General features: G+C 69.3%; 1 protein-coding gene across 2 annotated transcripts in view; it reads right to left on the reverse strand.

Annotated features, from left to right (window-relative positions):
- OSBPL5 (oxysterol binding protein like 5) overlaps positions 1-22,161 on the reverse strand; it is a 46,848-nt gene that overhangs the window by 13,676 nt on the left and 11,011 nt on the right. For both annotated transcript variants that reach the window (XM_037517395.2, XM_037517396.2), the window contains exons 2-6: positions 5,825-5,981; positions 4,232-4,311; positions 1,833-1,913; positions 1,575-1,676; positions 620-823 (exon numbers count right to left, since the gene is read on the reverse strand). In XM_037517395.2, the coding sequence (XP_037373292.1) occupies positions 620-823; positions 1,575-1,676; positions 1,833-1,913; positions 4,232-4,311; positions 5,825-5,981 (624 nt within the window). The remainder of the gene's footprint in view (positions 1-619; positions 824-1,574; positions 1,677-1,832; positions 1,914-4,231; positions 4,312-5,824; positions 5,982-22,161) is intronic.

A 22,161-nucleotide genomic window follows, 5' to 3' on the forward strand; every position in this document is an offset into this window, starting at 1 on the left:
GGGCAGGGCCAGGCACGCAGTGTGCAGACGTGCAAGCCGAGGGGGCTGGAGCTCTCTGCCCCCCTCGGCTGGCGTCCAGCTCTGAGCTCCCCCATCGGGAGTGGCCTGAGTCAGCGTCTGGATGCTCCCTTAGACATCCCGGAATTTATTCATCCTCTGAGCCTGTTTCCAGGCTTCCTCCTCCAGGAAGTCCACCCTGATACACGCAGGGACCCAGGACACCTTTGTTCCCCGATCACACCCCACCCCCCAGGAGAATCTCAGCAACAATAAAGGTTTGAAGCAATAAGGATATCCTTGGGGCATGTGTCCTAAGCAGCGATTTGAAGCTCCCTGATGCCGAACGAATTTGGGGTTCATATTCTGTCTGCCACCGGCCCGGGGGGCCCTCTGGTCCTGCTGGCAGCCCTGGTCAGGGCAGCTGCTCCCATGGCCCTGCTTGGCCCCTGGACAGGGCTCAGGGCTGCTGAGGCTCCTGAGCAAGCAGCCGGAGCCTCTGTTCCCCGCCACCGACAGGCTGAACCAGGCCCGGCGGGGCGGCAAGGGCCCCTTGGAACGCTGGCCTCCTGCCCCTTCCCAGCCCCTCTCCGCCCCCGGCCCCGGCCCCGCAGGCCCCTACCTTCACGGCCCAGACGGACTGGTCGAGCGGGTGGAAGAGCTTGAAGCAGAAGCCGTCCTTCTTGGAGGGCCGCTCGATGAGCTGGCAGCAGTGCAGCAGCACCGTGCCCACCCACTGGCCCACCGCCGGCGTCTTGTAGATGAGCAGCACCCCCGGCTTCAGCACGCACCACAGCTTGGTCCAGCTCTTCAGGGTGCCGCGGATCTGCGGGAGGGGCCGGTCAGGTCTGCGGCTGAGCTCGGGAGCGGCCGTGAGGACAGGGTCCTCTTCTCTCAGATGTGAAGGGAGCCGGTCACCGGCGTGGAGCCCAAGAAATACACCCGGCCAGGGCAGACTTAGGGGTGAGGGGTGAGCCGCTCAAGTTCAAGGGTGCACCCTCCCAAGGCCCCGGGGAGCAGCAGAGGTCGGCTCTGTGAGGTTTGAAACTCGTTTCTCGTCTCGTTCTAAGCGAACTTTCACCCTGAACCTCACTTTCTGTGCATGGTTTTGTGAGGAAGAAACGGCGCCCTCGGAGGCCCAGGGCTCTGCAGACCCCGGCTCCTGGCGCCCCCTCCTCCGTCCTGCGGAGGGTGTGCAGGGAGCAGCTCCCGGCCCGCACGGGTCTCAGGGGACTCTGAGCTCAGCAGCAGGCCGAGCCCCGCCTTCGTGGGAAACAGCCTTTGCAGGTAAGCGGCGCGCTCAGGCCCCAGAGTCGGCCCCTGACCAGAAGGGAGGGCCGCGGAGACACAGGAGCCCGGCCCAAGGCTGCCGGGGCCCCGGAGGCGGGGGAGGCAGCAGGGACCCTCCCCTGAGCGCGCGGAGACCGTGGCCTGCGGCCCCTGGATTCGGGACTGTGGCCTCGGGCACTGGAGAGAAGAGTTTCCAATGTTTTAAACGGCTCAGCTGGTGTCACTGGGCAGGCCGGCCGGACACGGGTGCACCTGCAGGGGCCAGCACCCCCCTGCGCTGGGCCTACCTTCAGGCTGTCGGCCATGATGACCACGCTGGGGTCGGTCAGGGCGCTGAACAGCTGCTTGGTGGCGCGCTTCTTCTCCTGCCGGTAGCTCTCCTTCTGCGCCTGCCGCGGGGTGCCCAGCTGCGGGTCAGCGGGAGGCCAGCCTGCCACCCCACTCTTCCCGCCCGCCAGGACCCCCGTGAGCTGGGGGATGGGCAGGGGTGGGAGAGGAAGTGTGGGCCGGCTGCGGGGTGAGGGCCCCCCCAGGCCCGCACCCACCTTGAGCGTCTCCTTCTTGGTGACCTTGGCGGTTGGGGACACGCATTCCTTGTCGGACCCGTTGCACAGCCTGTACTCGGCCTGCAGGAGAGACGCGGGTGGGGAGGCGTGGGTGGTGGGCGGGGGCTGTGGGGCGGGGGGCCCTGAGGCCAGGAGGGCGGCCGGCCGTCGCCGCGGAACGTGGTGGGTGTGGAAGCGGGACACGTCCCTGAGCGCGCCGCTCGCCACCCCAGGGGCTCGCGGACCAAAGGGTCGTGCCGGCAGCAAGGCTGTGGCAGGCCTGGGGCCTGAGCGGCCGGAGAAGGGCACGCGCGGGGGGTCTACTCGCACTTCCAGGGGTGCGGGGTGGTGGAGGGGCGATGGGGGCGCCGGGGTGGCCGAGTGCAGGGAGCTTTCAGGGCCCACGCAGACCTGGTGTGGGGCTGCCCCTTCCCTGGGCGTCTCCCGTGGGGCCCAGGGCGGCCCATCTTAGCTACCGCCGGGCGGCCAGCCTCTGGGCAGGGGGCCGCGGCTTTGCCGGGCCCGTCTGCCTTCCAACCAGGTGGCTCCACGGGTTAGAAAGAGGCCGGCGGAGCTGGGGTGGGCAGTGTTTGGGCCCCTGGCGGCTCCTTCTTGTCCTGCCCGCAGACAGGCTCGGCCCAGAGGCCCGGCCACGCACGGCGCATGCGCAGCTGGGGCTGCCCGGCCCGCTCCCCCTGGGCAGCGGCGCGTTCCAGGCCAGAGGACAGGGCACGGGGGCTGCGCTGGCGGCTGCGTTTGACCTGAAGCGGGAGGGACCAGGAGGAGCGGGCCTGAGCGACGCCGCTGGACCTGGCCAGGGGCGACAGACCCTCCCGGCTGCCCTTGGCCGCGGGGCTCTGTGCAGGTAGGGGGCGGCTCTCCCCACCGCCTGGCCCCCGCGCCTTCCTCAGGCTCCACCGAGGTGTCCCCAGGGGGACGTCGGCTCCGACCGCCCTGCTGGCGGCGGACCCCGGGGCTCGCACCTGCTCCTGCCCCCAGCCTTGTTGCGCCTGCAGCCGCCAAGCGTTTCCCCGTGGGGCCAGAGCTCTGGGGGGCGCCGCCCGGCCGGCAGCTGGGCTCTGCGAGCATCAGGAACTTAGGAACGGGCGTGTGGGCCGCGGCCGGCCCCACCAGGTGCCCGGGAGCGGGGCTGGGCGAGTCCGAAAGGCTGAGCGGAGCGCTGGGCAGGGCCGGGGTGGAGGACGGGCAGCCGTGCCAGCCGCTCTGCTCTGCGACCCCTGAGGACCCAGTGCGGTCATTGCACCCTGCCCAGTGCGGCAGGCTGTGCCCACCGGCCCCCGGGCACGTGGAGGCTGCGGCACCCGGGGCCTCCCTCGGCGGCGAGCACTGACCCCTTGGGCTTACTTTCAAAAGTGCTGAGAGCAAGCTGGGCCGCGGGAGTGAGCGCTCTCCTCCCGCACTGCTGGGCCGGCGTCCAAGGCCGGTGTCCAGGGTGCAGCAAGGACGCCCCCCAGCCACAACAGAGGCCGCAGCGCCCCATTCAAAACCGCATGCGCCCGTGCGGACCCTTCCCCAGGGGGCCGGGAAGCCCGCACAGGTCCTCACAGGACAGCGGCTCAGTTTTGCAGGATGAGAAGGTTCTGGAGGTGATGGGGTGGGGGGGTGGGCACAGCGGCATGAATTGCTTGATGCCCTTTAACTGCCCACCTAGGAATGGTGACGATGGCGAATTTTCTGTTATGTGTATTTTATTGCAATGAAATTTTTTTTAATTAAAAACTTCCAGACATACAAATACACCACACCAGAGGCCTGGCCGCTCCCCTGCAGCCCTGGGGGCCGAGGCTGGGAAACAGGCCCACCGAGGGCCTGGCCATTTGGCACGCGCACACCTAGAAGCCGGGGATCCCACCCACCCCGCGTCTGACGGGAGCAGCTGGGGTCCCAGAGGAGCAAGGCTGTCGTGGCTCGAGGTCACATGGGGTGACGTGCCGGGGGAGCGGGGAGACCCAGTCTCTACCCGCACCGCTACCAGCCCCAGTGTCAGGACCCCAGGCCATCAGCCCCGTCAGTGTCCCCGCCTTGGGTGCCCGTGGCCTCCCACTGGGCAGCTCTCTGTGCCTGGGGAGCGCGGGGGAGGGATGGCTCACTCTGAGGGGTTTCCCAGGAGGGAGGGGCTCCTGCACCTCCTTTATCAATACTTCTCGTCCACAAGGGCACCCAGCCCCCCGCAGCCTTCCTCTGCACCCCGTCTGGCTGTCCTGGTACTAGGAAATGGCGCTGATGGATTGGGGGGCTTCGTCTGCGCCCCAGCCCTCGTTCCTTGCAGGGACTCCCAGCTGCGACTGGGGGCCGTGCCCATGTACCGGGCTGGGGATGGTGGGTCCCCTTCCTAGAGCCCTTCCTGATGCCCTGGCAGGCCCCACTCTGGCTCTTACCGGCGGCACCTTGGTGGCAGAGCTGGGAGTCGAGGGGGCTTCGTCCCTGGGCGATGGACTGACGGGCTCCGCGTCCTTCCCTGCAAGAGGGGCCAGTGAGTGAGGTGTGGGGGCACCGGTGGGCTGGGAAGTCGGGGCAGAGGGCTGGTCCTTCCGAGGACTGATACGTGGGCACAGCTGGGAGGGCAGATCCCAGGACCCTGGCCGTAAGACCTGGGCTCTGGGGGGGCCAGCGCCTTGGGGTTCAGTAAGACCCAGCCCCCAGCTTTCGGAGGGAGACTGTGGCCCCAGGCTCGCAGCCCTGCGGTGGGTCAGGGTGCCCAGTGTGCAGCCGAGGGTGGGGTGGGGGACTAGGCCTGGCCCCTGCACCCCGCCCCCAGTGGGCGTTCCCTTTCCAGCCTGGAGAGGAGGGAGGGAGACCAAGCTCGGCTGGCCGTGGACCCAAGGGAGGACGAGCACCCCTCGGGGGGTCCCTCCCACCATTTCCTGAGAAGGAAAGTGGTTACATCTGGGGGATGGCACCATTATGGGGGGGACAGGCCCCTCAGGACCCACCTGGGCTCGGCAGGCCCAGCCCCCAAGGCTCGGGAAGGGGTGGGGTCCAGAGCTGGGCTGGGACCGAGGAAGCAGCTCACTAGGGCCAGGGGCATCCGGAGCAGCGGCCACTCCTGGGGCACCGGCTCCCCGTCCCTGGCCTCGGACCCACGTAGCACACGGCAGCTGCCTGCCCTGAGAGCTCGCTCGCCCCGGGGCCTGGCCGTCCGGGGGCCGGGCCTGCGGCCCTCGGGAGGCGCCTCTCCATGAGCCTGTGGGGCTTCGAGGACGGGGCCGCGCCCAGGGGGGCGGGGGCGGCTCTGGCGGTTGGTGGCAGGGAGGGGTGGGCGCGTCCCTCGCAGCCCGTCCATGCCACCCCTCGTGGCCCTCGCCCAGGCCCTGCACTGGCTGCAGCCATCCTTCCTGCCCGCTCCGGCGGGCGAGGGCGGCGGATGACAGCAGACCACTCCCCGGTGTCTGCAGCCGCCCTCCCCCACGTGTGACCCCGACAAGGGCCTCCCCACTGGGCCTGGGGTCCACGCTGCTTGCTGGACTGCAGTGTGAAGGCCGGCCAGCGCCCTCAAGCCTGAGACGGTGTGGCCGGCGCCCTCCAGGTCTGCTCCAGGGCAGAATAGACACGGGGACCGGGGAGGCCTGGGGCTCCTCACCCCAAAGCCGGTAGTGGGAGGTGTGGGCAGGTGGGAGGAGCCAGGCTGGAGGGAGGGGCTCTAGGAGGGCAGGGCTGGGTGTCTGGGGAAGCTGGGGTGTGGCGGGGGTGGAGCGGACAGCCCAGACTCCTGGGGGGGTCGAGGAGAGGAGGTGGGGGGAGCAGAGGGCCAGGCTCTGGGGGGACCTTCTGCTGTGCCCACAGCTGCAGGCCGAGGGGCTTGGCCCCCGAGCCTGGGGCCCTCCAGCTGGGAGTGCAACACTCCCTACGTGCACGTGAGGAAACTGAGGCCCAGAGAGGCGGCGCGTTGGGGCAGTTCCCCCGGCCAGGAGACGGTTCCCGCGCTGGCCATCCTGGGGCACGGAGGGACGGGGCACCTGCCGCCCACTGACCTGGGCTGAGAGGGCAGAGGTCGTTCTCTCCGCCGAGCAGCAGGGTCCGGGACAGCTTCCGGGGGTCGGCTTTCTGCGGGGTGGACGAAGGCGGACACAGGGAGAAGCGGCGCCCGAGGAAGGCCTCCTCCTTCATGGTGTGGGCACTGGGGGGCTTCTGGAAGGAAGGAGGGGAACATGTGGTCACCTAGCGTGGAGGGGGCAGCCCTGAGGCCCGGGCAGCAGCACCCCGGCTTACACGGGCCCCACTCAGCGGCCACCTGGCCCGGGATGAGGAGGCTGAGGGGCCTGGGGGCAGCCGTGGGGGCAGCGATGGGGCCAGGGGGAGGCTGTGAAGACGTGCCAGCAGCCAGACCTGGCCCAGCCCGTCCCCGGCGCGTCCTCACAGGCGTGGCCGAGCTTTCTCCCCGAACCCCCGTACCCTGCCCAGTGCTAAGTGGGCTCTGTAGGACCCTGGCCGTGGCCCCTGGCCCAGCCCAGACTCTCAGTCCCACTGATGCAGCTCACGGCAGGGAGACGGTCCTGGGGGGGGGGGCAGGCGGCTGTGAGCTGCCCAGAGGGAGGCGCGCGGGCAGCCCTGGGAACTGACCGCCTGTCCACGCCACCTCAGGGTCCAGGACCATCGCTCCCTGCTCCTGCCACCCAGACCTGGCCCCAGCCCTCAGCCGGGTGCCTGAACACATACAGGAAGCCTGGGAGTGCTGACAGCAAGGTGTCCCGAATTCACACTCAACTCGGGGTGCTTCCTGCACCCCAACTCTGCCCCAAATGCCAGGTGCTGCCAGGGAACCCACAGCCGGCTGCGCTCCCACCCCCGGCTGCTGCCCGGGGCTCACCCACCGTGCACGGCCGGGCCGTGCCTCCCCCAGGAAGGCAGGACTCCGTGCCCACGCTCCTGCCCGCACAGCTCTACCTGAGCGGCGTGGGGGGCGCACGTGGGCGGTGCGGTTCCCCGGATCCGCCCCGCTTGCAGTTAGATGGTGGCCTGTGGCGACGGGGCCTGTGGCCGGAGCGGGGTCCTGCGCTGTGTCCGCCTCCCAGCACCAGTCCCTGCTCCCGCCTGTGGCTCCCTGGTGGGCGGAGGGCCTCCCGCCAAGCCCAGGACAAAGGCCCCACTTTCCCCGGGCTCTGGCCCTCCTGGGTGGGGCCCAGACATGGGAGCCTTTCCCGCCGGGACTGGGTGGGCAGCAGAGGCTGTGGCATCGGCAGTGGGCGCCGGCCCAGGGCTCGGCGGCAGCCCTAGAACCTTCTCAGTCCTCCTGCCCGGGCATCAGCGGGAGGGGCTCCGAGGCCGCAGCGGCCCCCGCCCTCCCGTCACTGTTTAGTGACTGGACCTGGCCAAGCCGTCACCTCTGCCCTCTACGCACCGGAAGCTGGTTTCAGAGAGCCCGGGGTTTCGGTCCAAGGCTGCGCTGCTGACGACTGGCAACGCCTGTGCCCGCCAGGCCGGCCTGACTCTAGAGGCTGCCTCCAGCTTCCACGCCTCAGGCTCTCAGCCCAGCCGCAGCGGCCTGCCCAGCCTGCGGAGTCCAGCGGGCACCACCGCCCAGGTGCCTCGCTGCCCGGGAGCGGGCACCCTTGCGGAGGCTGGGCTGGCTCACCCTGCTGCGTCCTCCCAGCACCCAGGCTGTTGCCAAGGGCGTGGACGTGCCCTTCCCTGGCATGGGGGTGTGGCAGAGGCCAGAGGACTCAGCTCCTCCATCCGTCCCCCTGCCCAGGCCCCATCCAGGCCGGCTGGCACGGTGGCCACGGGTCACCTTCTCGGCCTCTGCCAGCAGAGCTGACCACGGCGGTGCCCGTTCGTCCAGGAGCCCCACTTTCCGGGCTTGACACACCATCCTCTCACCTTCTTTCCACCCCTCCGCCACCCGCCGTCCCTCTACACCCACCGTCCCTCCCTCACGACCCGCCTGGCCTTCACCCCCCATTTTCCTCTCTGTCCGTCTGATCGGCCCCCCCACACCCCGTCAGCCGCCCACCCGCCCAGTCATGTGGCCGCTCGACTCTCCTTTCTTCCTCTCTCCCTCCCGCCTTCCGCGGGTCTTTCTAAGCGGTCAGGCGACCAGCCCGGCTTCCTCTCCTCCCTTGCCGCCTCCTCGTCGCCAACCATCAGGCGCGGCCACGGCGACCCTCAGACGTGGCCCGCGGGGAGGGCCCGGACCACAGCCCCAGACTGCCCGGCTTTCTGGAATCCCCCCGCGATGCCCACAGCCACGGCTGCCGGTGCAGGCAGGGCAGGGCGCTCTGGCCAGGGCCCCGGTGCTCTCCCCACATTTACAACATGGAGTCCCGTCTCCGGCTGTGGTCAGTCTGTCCCCCAGGCCCTTCCCCGCCTGTCCCCCTGCCACTGTGTCCACGCTCACCCCCGTCCCAGACACACCGGCCTCCTTATGTGCCTGGAGAACGCCCAGCCTGTTCCCCGGAGGGCCCGCCCGGCGGAATGTCCTCGCCCACGTAGCTGCGCCCGCCGCTCTCGCCGTCCATGCGGGCGGCGACGCCGCTGCCCCGAGGCTGCCGCCCGCCCAGGGCCAACGCGCCGCGTGACACGAGACACTCCCAGCGCCCTCCGTGGCTCCTTTTCTTCCGGGCTGCCTCCCCGGGCGCGAGCCTGGGAGGGGCCCTGCCTGCACCCCCTCCCCGGGCAGCAGCGTCCCGCGAGCTTGCCCCGGCCCCGGGTGGGCAGACCCGGCACGGAACCTGGCCTCGCTCCTCCTGTCTGGTCAGGGAGGGTGGGTTGGGGGTTGACTTCCCTGCCCCAGGTGCGGCCCTGCTCCTGCCGGCGCCCCAGCCGCCCCCGTGAGAACAGCACAAGGCGAGAGGCCCGTGCACCCCCGCCCAGGCCCGGGGTGGACAGCTGGACGGATAGGTGGGCGGGTGGAGGACAGATGGACAGAGGGCCAGGTGGCAGAGGAAGGGCGGGCTGAGAGCGGAGGGAGAGCAGACAGGGTGGACGGGAAAGCAGGCTCCCAGGGCGAGGCCGCAGCTCCTGAGCCTGCCCTGCCTGCTGGAGGCCCCTGGAAGCCCCAGCAGCCCCCGAGCCTGGCTGCAGCTGTCCAGCTGTGCTCTGTGGGGCCTTTGGGTCCTGGGTCTCTGGCCTGAGCCACCAGCGGCTAGCGTGCCACCCCACTGGCCTCTGCGACCTTGGCTGGGGCCCCGGGGAGCCTGGCCTGCAGCAGTCCAGCTCCGTCTCCTGCTGCCAGGAATGAGGTTGTTTCACATTCATAGGCCCAGCCCTATTGTCCCAAAGTCCGCGTGCCCAAGGAGATGCTGGGGGGAGAGGCCCAGGGTGCCCCCAGCTGGTGAGACCACCCTGGGCGGGCACACCTGTCTGCTGGGGAGTGGCTGTGACATCCCAGTGCCCCTCGGCCTTTCTGTCCAGGCCCGGCCTCTGAGGAGGGGCTAGCTGTCCGGGGCGGGCCCAGAAGGCCCAAGGTTCCTCTGGGAACCCAAGGCCAAACCAGCCTCCCGGGCTTGGGAGGACAGAGCAGTGTTTTGCAAACTGACCACAGGGTTCAGGGTCTGGGCCTGCTGGGCGTGGGCCCGGGTGTGGCTGGCTTCCTTCCTGGGGGCTCAGGAGCTCCCTTCCCTCCGTGTCAGGCAGTGGGCGGGCGTCTGGGTTGCAGGAGCCCCAGGTTTGCAGCCATCACCATCTGCCAGTCTGCTGGGGGAGGCGTGTGCCCCAGAACCAGAGCCCCTGCTGCTGCCCTGGGGGTAGGGTTGGGCGTCAGAGCCAGTCGAGGGCAGGCGGCCAGCTGCATCCTCTTCTTGGCCACAGAAGGCTCCAGAAGAGGCAGGGCCGGCCTCCCCCGTCCCTCCTCCTAGTGACCCTTCCCCTGGCGTGGGCCATCGCCCCTGGCCCAGCCTGTGGCTGCCTTCCCAGCTGGCCCTCTGGGACCAGAGGACCCCAAGGGCCTGTCGGGCAGGAGGGAGACCAGACCTTTGGGCAGAGAAACTCAGAGCCTGGGCTCCAAGGAGGCTGGTGCCTGCTGCAGGCCTGGCCTGAGTGGGGACAGCCGGGGGTCAGAGATGCCGCGGGCCAGAGGGGCTGGGAGCCCGCTGAGGGCTGGGTTTCCAGCAGTGTGGGGGTGGTCACGTGCCAGGAGAGGGGCCTGTAGCTGAGTGTCTAATAGGCGGTGTTGGCAGTGGGGTGGCCTGGCCTGTGGGTGTCCTGGGGTCAGCAGCCAGCTAGGAAAGCAGGGTGTGGGCAGAGGCAGGTGGAGGGCGGTGGGTTTGGAGAGTCTGAGGCTCACGGGCCGCGCGGGGGTCCAGGGGGACAGTGAGGAGAGCACAGGAAGCAAGTCGTGACACGGCGTGGCCCCTCACCCCAGGGCCGAACAGGCATGAAAGCCCCAACATCAGTGCTGGGGGCCGGCCCAGAACAGCTGGGCACGGGCCCTGCATGGCAGCCCACGCCCCGGAGTGGGAGCACTCGCTGACACCTGGCGGGCGACAGCTCTGTGACCTGCACCCAGGCCGCTGTCCAGCAGCGAAGCCCCGAGAGTGGGCCCTGGAGGCGGCTGCCACGGACACTGGGGGCTGCACCCACCCCTCGGGGAGCTGCCTCCCTCCTCCAAAGTTGCCCCAGTAGAATAATGGGGTCATTGTGAGAAAAGGTCACCGGCCCTTATCGGGGCTGCGGGGCGGGCTTGGGCCTTATCTGGGAACAGAATTGGCCAAACCTGGGCTCTTGGTGGAACCGGAGTGGCTGAAGCCCAACTCACTTCACATGCCCCCTGGGATGGTCCTGACCACACCATCCCCCTCGGGTGCCTGAGCCTGGAAAGGGACCAGCCACATGCTCATGGCCCCGTGGCCTAGCAAGTCAGCGCGTCTCTGAGCCCCTATTTGTAAACAGAGATTTGAACTGAACGAGGGTGGCAGAGGTCCAGGCCCAGAAGGGCCCAGAGGGGCCCCCAGAGACCAAGACAGCAAAGTATGAGGTGACCGCAGTGTGATGTCCAGCTCGGCTGTGCTGGAGGACAGGAGGCCTGGATGGCGAGAGGCGGCTCGGGCCTCGGGCGCTGTCGGTCGGCGGGAGCGGGAGGGGCCTGCAGTCTGGCCAGCACATCCTGCGCTCGCGCCTCTGCCTGAACCGGTGGAATCTGGGAGGTCTGGGCAGGGGTTGGGGAGGGGGGCTCTGAAATCACAGATGAGCCCAGGGCTGAGGGACCCTAAGGACACCAGCTTGACCCTCCGTCCACACACCTAGGGAAGAACAGAGGCCATCAGTTAAAGGACAGCAGCCGGTAGAGAACGACCATGTGGACACCACACACTTGCTAAGGTCTCAAGGGCAGTGATCCCGAGGCCCCTGCCGAGAGGAGGCGTCTGGTCTTCCGGGGGGAGCAGAGCAGATCTCATCCCACTGCACATCGCAGAGACAGCCTTGCAAAGGGGCGATGACCGGTCTAAGCTCAGACCCCGCCTGGTCCCTTCACGGAGGCTCAGCTTCAAGCCCGCAGTCCCCTCTGCACTTTGGAGAGGGCTGGGGACGGGGCCAGACAGGAAGGCAGGGGGCAGGTTCCCGGGGCAGCCAGGTCTCCCCCAGAGGCACATCCCTGACACAGCCGGAGGCGGAGCCCTGGGCCAGGAGCAGGCAGTGACTGGCGCTCAGGGAGGCGTCGGCGCCCGAGTGCTCGTGTGATTCAGCCAGGCCTTGTGCCTGTGGCCAGGCGGCCCCGGCACACGCGCACCTGGGCTCCTGACCACCGGGCCGCTGCTTGCCTGGTGCCACAGAGAGCTGCCTGGGCACCACCCCGGGCCACTTCCTCCGCAGCACCCCACCCATGGTTCTCGGAAGTCGCAGCTGCGGGGGTCCCTGCTGCAGGCCTGCCTCCGCCCCTGCCTGCTACCCAGCTGAGGGGCACTTTGATTTTTGGACCTGACTGCAGCCTGGCAGGGGTGTGGGTGTGGGGTGGGTACTCCAGCACGAGTGCCAGGCAGGACGACCGAGAGGGGGAATCGGAACCCAGGGCCCGGCGGGGGCTCAGGGGCCCTGCCCCCCTCTCTGACCAGCACCTGCCTAGAGGGGCTCCAGCTGACCTCACGCCGCCTCTAAGAGAGGCTCACCCGGGCCATGGGCTGACCTCTGCCCCGTAGCCTGGACACACCCATGGGGCGTTTCCGGGGTGCTGATGTTGCCCAGGCTCCCTCACCCGGCTCTCCTCCTGGCATTCCTAGAGACAGCCCTCAGGCCGCTGCCCACCCTGGTGGTGGACTCAGGGTGAGAGATAGGGGCTCCTGGGCTCTTGCTCCTGGGGCGCAGCTGGAGCCCTGGCTGCTCACTCACCCTCATTACAGGGCTGCGTGGCGCCTCGAGTGTGGGAGGGAACCCCAAAGGGAATGGGGAGCCCCGTGGCCTGAACTCTTGTCTGTGCAGCTCCCACAGCAGAGCAGGGCCCCGACTCCAGGAGGCAGGGCTGCAGGCGGGTGACCAGTCACTGCTGCTCACGAGGGGCCCCAGGGTCCAGCAGGGCCACACTGTCCTGCACCGCCCAGTCTCAGTGTCTCCACTGCCCACCCCGGCTGCCCTGGCTCGTTGGGGGGGGGTCTCCACGATGGGCCTGGGAGGCCCGAACACAGGTGGGCAGGAGTGTCACCCCCTGAGGAGCTCACCCTCCGGCCAGCGGCCAGGTCAGAAGGACGCCGCCCGCCTGCAATGAGCCCCCCAGGGCGCTGGGGGCCTGGAGACGGAGCCGGGAAGGGCGTGCGGCAGCGCAGGGGCACCGTGAGCAGGGCCATGAGCCCTCACTGTCCACAGCGCTGGCCCTGAGGGAAGGTGTGTGGGCCAGGAGGAAAGCGGGCGCCCCCTTTTCCAGCAGCAACCACTGGGAGCCGCCCTGCCGAGGTGGGCTCCGGATGGGCAGGAAGACCGCAGTGGCCGTGCGCCCTTCAGGGCCGCAGACCGAGAACTGTCTGGCCCGTGCGCTGTGGGCCTGGCCCACGCCTGGGCGGGGGTGCTGGGAGGCGCCACTGTCTGGCGCCGGGCTCTCATGAGCCACGTTGAGTCCCAGAACCAGCGTCTGGCCCAGTCCCGTGGACCAGCTCTCCGCCCCGCGGCCGAGCTGCCTGGCCCCTGTGAGAGAAGCGAGCCCAGGCCTGGCCACAGGGCAGGACGCAGCCAAGGGCCAGCAGTGGCGACACAGGGCCGGCCGCTCACCCCGGGACGCCGGCTGCCCCTTCCAGCCCGCCGACTCTGGGACGGCGCCCGCCTCCTCCTTGCATCGTGTGACACCCCCTGGCCTGACCCGCCCCAGAGGTCTCCTCTGCAGGGAACAAGGCTCCAGAAGGGGCCTAAGGGCCCGCGCCTGGCGTGGAGGACGCGTCTCCCACCCAAAGGCAGGAGGCCGGCGCCCCGCTTCCTGCTGCTTCCCGTTGGCCGGCGCCCCGCTCCTTCTCTCGGGACGCCCCAGCACGCGGGCCAGCCCTGCCTGCCCCCCAAGATGGGCTCCCACAACGCTCTTCCTCACACAGCATCGGGGTGCAGGCTCACGGAAGTGTTGGGGAGACAAACTCCAGGGCAAGGGCCTGTCTCCTGCCTCGGTCTCCCCAGGGTCAGGCAAGGGGTCCGGTGGGGCTGGAGAGCATCAGGGTCTCCCCATCTCCCCGGATCCCTCAAGCCCCCAACCCACAGCCTGGGAGGCCCTGATGCCTGTCCACTCCTCACATGGGGAGGGTGAAGCCGGCTGGACAGGACACCACGGAGCTGGGGGACGCTGCTGGCCCGGCTCCCTCCTTGGGCGCGGAGAAGGCGGTCCCTGCTGTGGGCAACCAGGTCCTGCTGCTCCCGGGCGCGTGGAGAGCGGGGCCGGCCTTGGGGGAGACGCCAGAAGGAAGTGAAAGCGTGTCCCCACAGCCCCGCGCACAGATGTTCACACGCCAGAGCAGGGTCACAGGTGCTCGGCCCCAGGGGTGCCCCCCCGCCCCACCCCGCCACGGGGGAGCCGGGCCGCTAGCTGCAGGCGCAGGCAGAGCCCGCGGGGTGGCTCCTTTCTCACCCCCACGGGGGTCTCGGCAGCCCCCCGCCCCCCAGGCTGACGCCCAGCCCCACGACGCCCGCCTGACCTCCGGGCGGGAGGGTGGCCACCCCGCTGGACCCCACTGTGCAGACCCCGAAGGCCCCGCAGCCCCAGCGCCGCCCGGGCAGCAGGGACACGAGGAGGCCGGGCCGCGGCCGGGGGCCGCCCGGAGAGGGGAGGGGCGGGGCTTGTCCTCAGCCTCCTGAGACCTAAATTTGGGTCGTTCCCAGACAAACTGGTCACACCGCGAAGTGACAGCTCCGAGGCGTGAAGCCGCCGTGGGCCGCGTGGGCGTGGGTGTCGCTCAGAGCGAGCCGGCAGCAGAGGCTGGGCTGTTCCCCTGGCGGGACCGCCTTTGTGGGGGCCCGCTGCAGCACCGTGGGGGGCTCTCAGGGAAACTTCCCAGAGGCGCCGGCCCAAGTGGGGGTCAGATGCCCGGATTACCAGGTATGGGGGAGAGGCCCCGTCCTGAGACCCCAGGGCTGCCCCCTTTCAAGGGGGCAGATGGTTTGACACCCCCAGTGCCAGCAAAGGCAGCTGGAGGTTGGGGAGGCCTGGCAGGCGGTGCTGGACGGGCCACCCCGAGCTCAGGAGAGGCCCCGCTCCTCCCTCCTGCCTGGCGAGGGCGGCCGGGCTGCTGGGGGCTTCTGGGGGCTTCTGGGTCCTGAGGCTTTGGAAAGAGAACCAAGGAGCTCCCCCAAGACATGGGGGTTCCAGTTGCCGTAGCAAGGGGCAGGGACAGAGCTGCCTAGGACGGGGTGTCCCCGAGGCGGCCGTGCTCCAGGCCCCGGTGAGCGTCATGGAGGGACACCCCTCCAGGTCACCTGGGACTCGGGGCGCAGGCCAAGCAGGGGTGTCTCCCAGGAGAGTGGAGGAGGATCTTTTCAGTGGGTTCCTCTAAGGATCTTGGGAGTGGGGGTGCAAGTGGGGATCCTCCCCGAGAGCGGGGGAGGCCGGGTGGGGTGACAGGCTGCTGGGAACCCCGGCCTGGCTGCAGGGCCCAGGACGTCTGCGTGGGTCCGGCCGCCCTCAGCCCTGGGTTTCGCCACACTCTGAGTTCTGCGGCTCCGGCAGTCACTAAGGTGGGGGTGGCCCGACCACAAGCCCGGGCCTTGGGGAGCAGGTGGTGATGGGGCGGGGGCTTTCTCTTCAGGAAGGTCGCTCCTGGCGCAGCTCCAGGGCTGCGGGAGGACTTTGTTAGCTGCCGGGACCTTGTTCTACAGCAGAGCCTGGCACAGGGCAGCACGGCACTGAGAGAGGCTGGGCTGGGCGCCTCCATTTACCCTTGTGCCCTCAGCCTCCTCCTGCCACACCCAGCTGGCTCCGTCCGGCCCCGGGCAGCGCAGGCCAGAGGGTCTCGGGGCTGAGCCTGGTCCAGGACAAAGGCACAGGCGTCGTCCTCTGGAGGAGGGGGTGTGGGCGCCGGGCGGAGCCTGTGGGGGCTGAGGTGTGGCCGGGAGGGCCAGGTCCCCCTCTGCCCCTGCGGGTCCTGCTCAGTCACCCCCCACTCCCAGGCTTCGGTTTCCCTGGAGGCAAAAGCGGGAGCTGGACTTGAGGCCCTGCTCCTCCTCCTGGCTCTGGAGGGAACAGGGAACGTGCTTCCGGCAAGGTGCCTTTGGGGCGCCCGGCACGCTGGACAGCTGAGACTCACCGCCCAAGGGCACCGGGCAGGTGTTGTCCTGGCTCCTGGGCCTCAGGCAGCCCGGCCTTGCGTGCGGAGGTTCCCGGGGGCCTGGGCCCGTGAGCCCAGCAACGAGGCCCCTCCAGTGTGGCCGGGTAGGGGGCTGGGGCCAAATAGAAGTCTTGGGGCTCAGGCACCCTGGGAGGAGCCAGGAGTGGTGGGGGTGCTTGGCGGCAGCACTCAGGGCTGGAGGTGCCTTATGCTAGGTACCCCAAAGGGTCACGTGGGGCTGGTCAGCCTGGCTTGACCTCAAGCTGCCTGGACACAGACTCAGGCCAGCCCAGGGGACAAGACCGTGTCTGTGGGTCCGGGGGACGTGCCTGCCTTCAGGCTGCTCCCTCGTGCTCTGTGGCTGGCCTTCCTGTGGGCACAGCCTGCCCCGCCGGGAAGCAGGCCCTGCTGGGCGGAGGAGGGCTGGAGTTGTTCGAAGCACAGGCCCTGGCTGGAGGCCGGTTTGGGATCCTGACCCAAAGCCACACACACGCGTCCATCCAGCGCCCTTCCCTGCCGGCCGCGGGTCTCAGGCTGGGACTCTCTGCCGGCCGCACGGGCAGGGCCTGATGCCTCGAGCCCCGACCACACCACACGACGGGTCCAGAGTCGTCCTGAGCCGAACAGAGGCCTGTTCACGCCAGGCCGGTCGAGGGGTCGGTCGAGGGAAGACCCTGACTGGTCTTGAACATGAACAAGAACCTGGAGCTTCCAGGCGCCGGTCAGCGCGGCGACACACGCGAGCACACACCAGGGGCCGCTCGTCAGCCCGGACGCCCCGCCTGCCCCGGCCCCTCACACTCCTGCTTCGCACACGTTTCTACCCGTTGTATTTGTTTTCCGGGCCGGAGGGGACTAGAAGCAGACACGAGAATAGAAATACCTGGCAACCCGCCACGAGAAGGGCAGGAAGAGGACTCCGGGGCTGGACACTGAGGCCCCCATCCAGGGCCAGGCCAGCACCCCAGCGGGGGGTAGGACTGGGCGGGCCGGCCCCTCCCGGTCCTGCCACTTGTCAGGGGTGTAGCTGGCCATGTGGCTTCACCTCTCTGAGCCGCAGTGTCCCCATCTGCCGCACAGAGTTTGGGGTGCAGGGCTGCATTTGAAGGGGGCGGGATATTGAAGTCTTCATAAAGTGACAGCAGCGTCAAAACTCGTCGCCTCGGGACCCGCGTCGCCAGGAACAGGAAGAAATTCCTTCTCATTTATGCCTCGAGGTTGCAAAGAATTGTGCATTTTGGAAAGGTTTTCTCCGAGCACGGTCCTGCCTGGGGAGGTCTGGCGCCCGCGGGGTAGACAGCGGTGCGGGCAGCCCGTAACCCCGAGGCGGGTGCCGCCCGAGCTGGCCGGGGCACGTGCTCCAGGCTGGGCCGTGGGGGTGACAGCGGCCACGTCGGGGGAGGGCGCAGGCGCACGAGACATAAACAGCAAGTTCCCTCTGCCTTCGAGATTTAAAAATAAACTGCAACGCAGACACGGTTTAAAAATAATGGATGGGGCGGACGGCAGCCATTCGCCGTGAGCCCCTCCATCAGGTCCGCAATCCAAAGTCTGACCATGCGCCTGGGCTGCGGCTTCCAAGGACGGCGAGGGCCCGTGCGGCCACCCCTGACCCCCAGGGTCGGTGGAGCCAGAGCGGGGAAGCTCCCAGGGGACCCACTGGCCATGCTGGGAGTGGGGGGCAGAGGCCCAGCAGGCTACGTGGAAGAAGCGCCTCCCCCTCTCCACCACACTGGGGCTGCCAGTCTGTGAGCACGCAGGCCCCAGGGCAGCGTCCAGTGCCGGGAGAGGCCAGCCTGGTCTGCCAGGCCCGGCGCTGGCGGGTGTTTGTGGCCTGGCCACAGGGCTGTGCGGGGTGGATCTGGGCCTGCGTGCTGGGGCTGAGAGGAGGTCGGTGGGCAGCAGGACGAGACGCAAAGCTGTAGCCAGACCGAGGCTGGATGCAGACCCGCCAGCCTGGACGCGGTACGGGGCAGGTCCCCTAAAGGTGGCCTGGGGGTGACTGTGGCTCTGGGTGTGTGTGCCACGTGGGTTGTGGGCTCCGGCCCAGGCCTGGGCGTCAGATGTGGGCTAAGCCTGGGTTCCAGCAGGCCCCAAACCGTCCCGACCCAGGCAGTGAGATCTGGAAACATGCCCAGCCTCCGTGGGGTCAAATGCTCGGCCCACATCAAGCCCGGACTCCCTGTGGAGCCGCTGAGCTGGGGGGCCCGGAGCCGCCACCCCAGTCCCCACTGGGCAGGGTGGGCAGCTCCACCCAGTCCCGGCCTCAGGCACGTCTCACCAGCACTGTCAACAGGTTCTTGGGGTCTGCGACTTTGCGTGAAAACACGTGGGCCAGAACCAGTTGGACCACAGGCCACTGACCTGACCGCCGGACAATAGGGCCGCTGACTGCTGGACCATAGAGCCGCTGACCGTCCTACCACAGGCCTGCTGACTGCCTGACCATAGGGCCGCTGACCAAAACAAGGAACCCTGGGCAGGTTCTGCTCACAGACCAGCACTGAACTTTGACCCAGCACTGGACATCACTTGTGGCCGCGCACTCGTCTCGCGGCTCCTTACTTGGGGGAGCGTGGCGGGAGACCCCCTCCTCCGGCAGCTTGGGGTCCAGGCGGGACTGCCCTGGGCAGGTCACCTGGGCCCTGCAGGCCGTCCCCCACCCACACTCGGTCCCACCGCGGCGACTGAGACCTCGCGGGCGCCTCTGGGGCTGGAGGAGACCAGAGAAACCCACGGGCCCGGGGACGTGCAGGCCCACACGGTGGTCGGATGGGCCGAGCGGGCATGCTGAGCACCCACCACTGTGCGCCGTGCGCTGGCGCCACGGGGCTCGGGTCCACTCGCGTGGCTCACTCCCACCAAGCGGGACCCGCTCTGCGGACACGTGTCAGCGTGTGGCTCCCCCTGCACGCGTGTGACACGTGTCATGGCTGTTTTTAGTTTATGAGAGACCCCGGGGCCCTGGCAGACGCCTGGCCCCTCGGGACACCTGGGCATCCTCTCCCGTCTCCTGAGGACGAGGGCCGCCCGCCCGGTGCCGGGGTCCGAGGGCAGCCGTCTGGCCGCATCCAGTGGGCCCCCGGTGGACACCCCGGCCCCCAGGCTATACCTCTCCCCCCGAGACACTCCAGGGGCCACACGGACGCAGCCCAACATCCCTCCACAGGAGAACGGAAACCGAGTCGTGGTTTACTGATGGGAAGCAGGAAGATGGCGGAGGGCCGCGCTGCCGCGCCGCGGGGAAGCAGCTGCCCCTGGAGTCCCTGGACACGCCGTACACGAGGACCCCCCGTCCTGGGCAACGTGGGGGAGGCGCCCCGGTGGGTCTGGCCACACGCAGTCAGAGCATAGCTGCCCGGGGCCTGCGCCTCGGGCCCGGGCAGGGGACGGGGCCACGTGGGCCCCAGGTCTCGGCTGCCGGGCCCAGAGCCAGAGGCCCCCACACCACAGGGCCGTGGTGGGGGCAGAGCTGGGCCTGCGCGCTGGGGCTGAGAGGAGGCCGGTGGGCAGAGAGGGCCCGCTCTGCTCTTCCCTGGCTTGAGGCTCTGACCGTCTCTAACCACCAGTCAGTTGTAGTTGGCGTGGACGGGCGAGACCCCTGGCGCTCGCAGACCCCAGCCAGGCAGAGCCCCGTGGGCCTGGCGCCGACCCCCGGCCAGGTCTGGCCTCAGACAGGCCTCTTGCCTCGAGGCTGGTGCTGGGGCCTGGAGCCAGGGACCCCGCAGGGCCCTGCAGCCATGAGGTATGCAGAAGGGAACGCTGCCGGTGTGCAGGCCCCTGAGCCTGGGCCCTCCCGCCAGCCTGCTGCGCATCCCCGTGGGCACACGGGCAGCTTTCACAAGGACAGTGTAACACAGCAGGGCACCCCCCCGACAAGATCCAGGGGTCCGCTGGCTGCGTGGCCAGATCACCCGAAGCAAACACAGGCGCAGCTCCCTGGCACAGGGGAAAGCGAGGGGCCTTCCCAGCACGTAGGAAGGCAGCGCGAAGGGGCCAGGAGCAGCGGAACAGGAAGGGCAGGGCTGGGGGGACCCGCGTGGCACCCTGAAGGCACGGTGGTGCTGGGCGGGGTTGGGGGACTCCCCGGAAGCCTGCGGCCTGCTAAGCTGCCCCCCTGAGCCTGGTGGCAGGCGGCTGGGAGGGGCGGGGCTTTCCAGGCAGGAACAGAGTGTGCTAAGGCAGGGGGAGTGGCTGCAGTGTGCAGTGCCCAGGGCCAGCAGAGCAGAGGCGGGGCTTCCGCCTGCCCAGGATGGGGACTCACTCCCTTCCCATCTCATGAGGGAAAAACCAGCTCAGCCTGTCCAGCTCCTGGGAGGACGCTGGAAGCTTCTTCCAGGAGCAAGGGCGGAGCGCAGCGTGGGCTGTGCTGCTGACACGGCCAGGGAGCTGGCCAGGTGTGCGGGAGGGGCTCGGGCGAGGCTCGGGCTGCCTCAGCACCAGCTTGCTTGTGGAGGCAGCCCTTGGGGCACACCTCTGTGCCCCCTCCCTGGAAGCCTCCAAGAGCTCGCTGGCGGGTAGCCCAGAGTGGCCGCTCGGATGGACCAGCCAGGGTGGACCACACGCTGGGGCTGGGTTCTTCTTGGGCTTCTGGGTCAAGGAGCCGTTTTCCTGCCACCCCCCCCACCCCCCAGCCCGTGGGGCCCCTTCCTCCCACCCTGGCCTGCCCTGGGGGCCTGTCTTTGGGGCCCACACCCAAAACTGGCTGCCGCAGTTCTGGGGCAGAATAGAGGCTGGGAGCAGGGCCGGCCCCTCCGAGGGGCTGGGGAGGGGAGGAGGGGTCGGAGGGCGCCAGGAGCTGCAGAGTTCACGCGGCCACGTGGGCAGGCCACGTGGGCAGGCGTCTGCCGTGGGGTTCTGGAAAGCCCCTTCCTACTTTGCTCCAGGCCCACAAGGGGCGGGGCAGGCGGAGCGGCCCTGCTCTGGGGGAGGGGCCGCCCCACCATAAGGACGCAGGCGAGCAGATGGGGTGAGCAGCGACGCTCGGGGGTGTGTGTGCAAACACGCTGCACAGTGCCTGGGAGGGGCACGGGGGAGAGAGACGTGGTCCCTCGGTCTCCTGCACCCACCACGTCTGACTCAGCAGGAGCTCCTCCCCGGGACGCTTCCAAGCGCCTGGAAGGGCAGGAGGGCCGGGCCTCTGGGACCCCACCTCTGGCAACAGGGGGGCTCTGGGCTTCATTACCCTCCACGCACTGCCCCCGGTGCCCGAGCCCACCAGCTGCGAGGCGGGAATGCGGAACACACGTGTTGGGGTGAGGGAGGCTGAGGGAGAGGGACACCGAGGGCCAGGGAGGGCCAGCCCAAGGATCTGGTCATTCTTGGGGGGTCGTGTCCCTCCTCTCTCCAGGGGGAGCCGAATGGCCAGTGAGCCCCTCGGGCTGACCACCCTCAGTCCATGTAGCGGGGCGCCTGGGGCAGGGCTCAGGTGAGCGTTTGCTCCCGCTCTGAATCAGAGAAGGTGGGCTCGGCGCCTTTGCGGGCTCAGCTTTCACCCAGGATACCTCCCGGGGTGGAGCTCGGTCTCGGAGTCCTCACTGCACCCCAGGCACCCGGTCTTTACTGCTAAGCTCAGCTCCCTTCCCCGCCCAGCACCTCCTTCCGCCTGCGTGCCCTGGCCTTGGGCTAACCAAGGGTGCGGCCCTCACCCCAAGCAGCCGGCTGCCCTGCCTCGGTGCTGGGCTCAGATTTAGACGGGGAGATGCGGGCAAAGAACCCTGCTGGCTCTGCCCCGGGGTTGAGCCCTGAGCCGTCTTCCTCTGCCATACCCCAAAGCCACCAGGATCCCCGCCTCTACCCCCGTGCATGGCCCAGCCTCTCCCCTGTGGGTGCGGGTGCCCCCGGGAGCCAGCTCAGGCTGGTGCCTCCCCGTCCCAGCATAGCCCAGCTCTGGCCACCGAGCAGGGGCTGGTGGGGCCACCCGCGACAGGACCCTGCAGGAGGCCTGTCCAATGCCTGGGCCAGCCCAGCTGACCTGACAGCTTGCTCCACCAGGCTCGGCCCAGCCTCTGCCCACAGTTCTCGTGCTCGGCACCTGGGGGCCACGCCGGCCTGTAGGTTCCAAGCGGGGGGTGTGGGCTCTGCCTGTGCGTCTCCCAGGGCCAAGAGGGTGACCCGTGCGAGGACCAGCTGGCCGGGGTCCCAGCGTCCTGGGCATCCCGAGGACTCCCCACCCGAGGGTGACAGAACTGGTGGCAAATGAGAAGAGCCAAGAGCCGGGACCCCCCTGTGAGCCCCGCCGGCTCCCCTCACTTCTCTGAATGCAGCAAACGCACAAAACTGCCCACCCCGTGGACACGTCCACAGATACGGACGAGGCCCTGCCCGGCCTCTCCCCCGTGGATTGGGTTGGCTCCTGCTAAATGCGCCCTCAGCCTGCAGCCCTCACCGTCATCCTGTCCACCGCTCCCCACGCCGTCCACCTGCAGCCCCCCATAACTTCTGGCTTGCCGCCGGCTCCCCCAGGGCCTGGGCGGGGTCAAGGGCTCCCCTGTCTGTTGGGCTCAGGCCTTTCGGTGCCCTGTTCGGCTAGGGTGTCCACTGGCCACCCCGTGGCCTCTCGTGCCAGCCTCCCGGGGAGCTCCTGGGCCTCAGTGAGGGGAGGTGGGGCCGCAGCCACCTGCAGCCTCATGGGCCCGCTCATGCGG

The sequence above is a fragment of the Talpa occidentalis genome, unplaced genomic scaffold, assembly GCF_014898055.3.
Source record: "Talpa occidentalis isolate TD23 unplaced genomic scaffold, MPIMG_talOcc4v2.1 talOcc4.17, whole genome shotgun sequence".
Taxonomy (NCBI): Eukaryota; Metazoa; Chordata; class Mammalia; order Eulipotyphla; family Talpidae; genus Talpa; species Talpa occidentalis.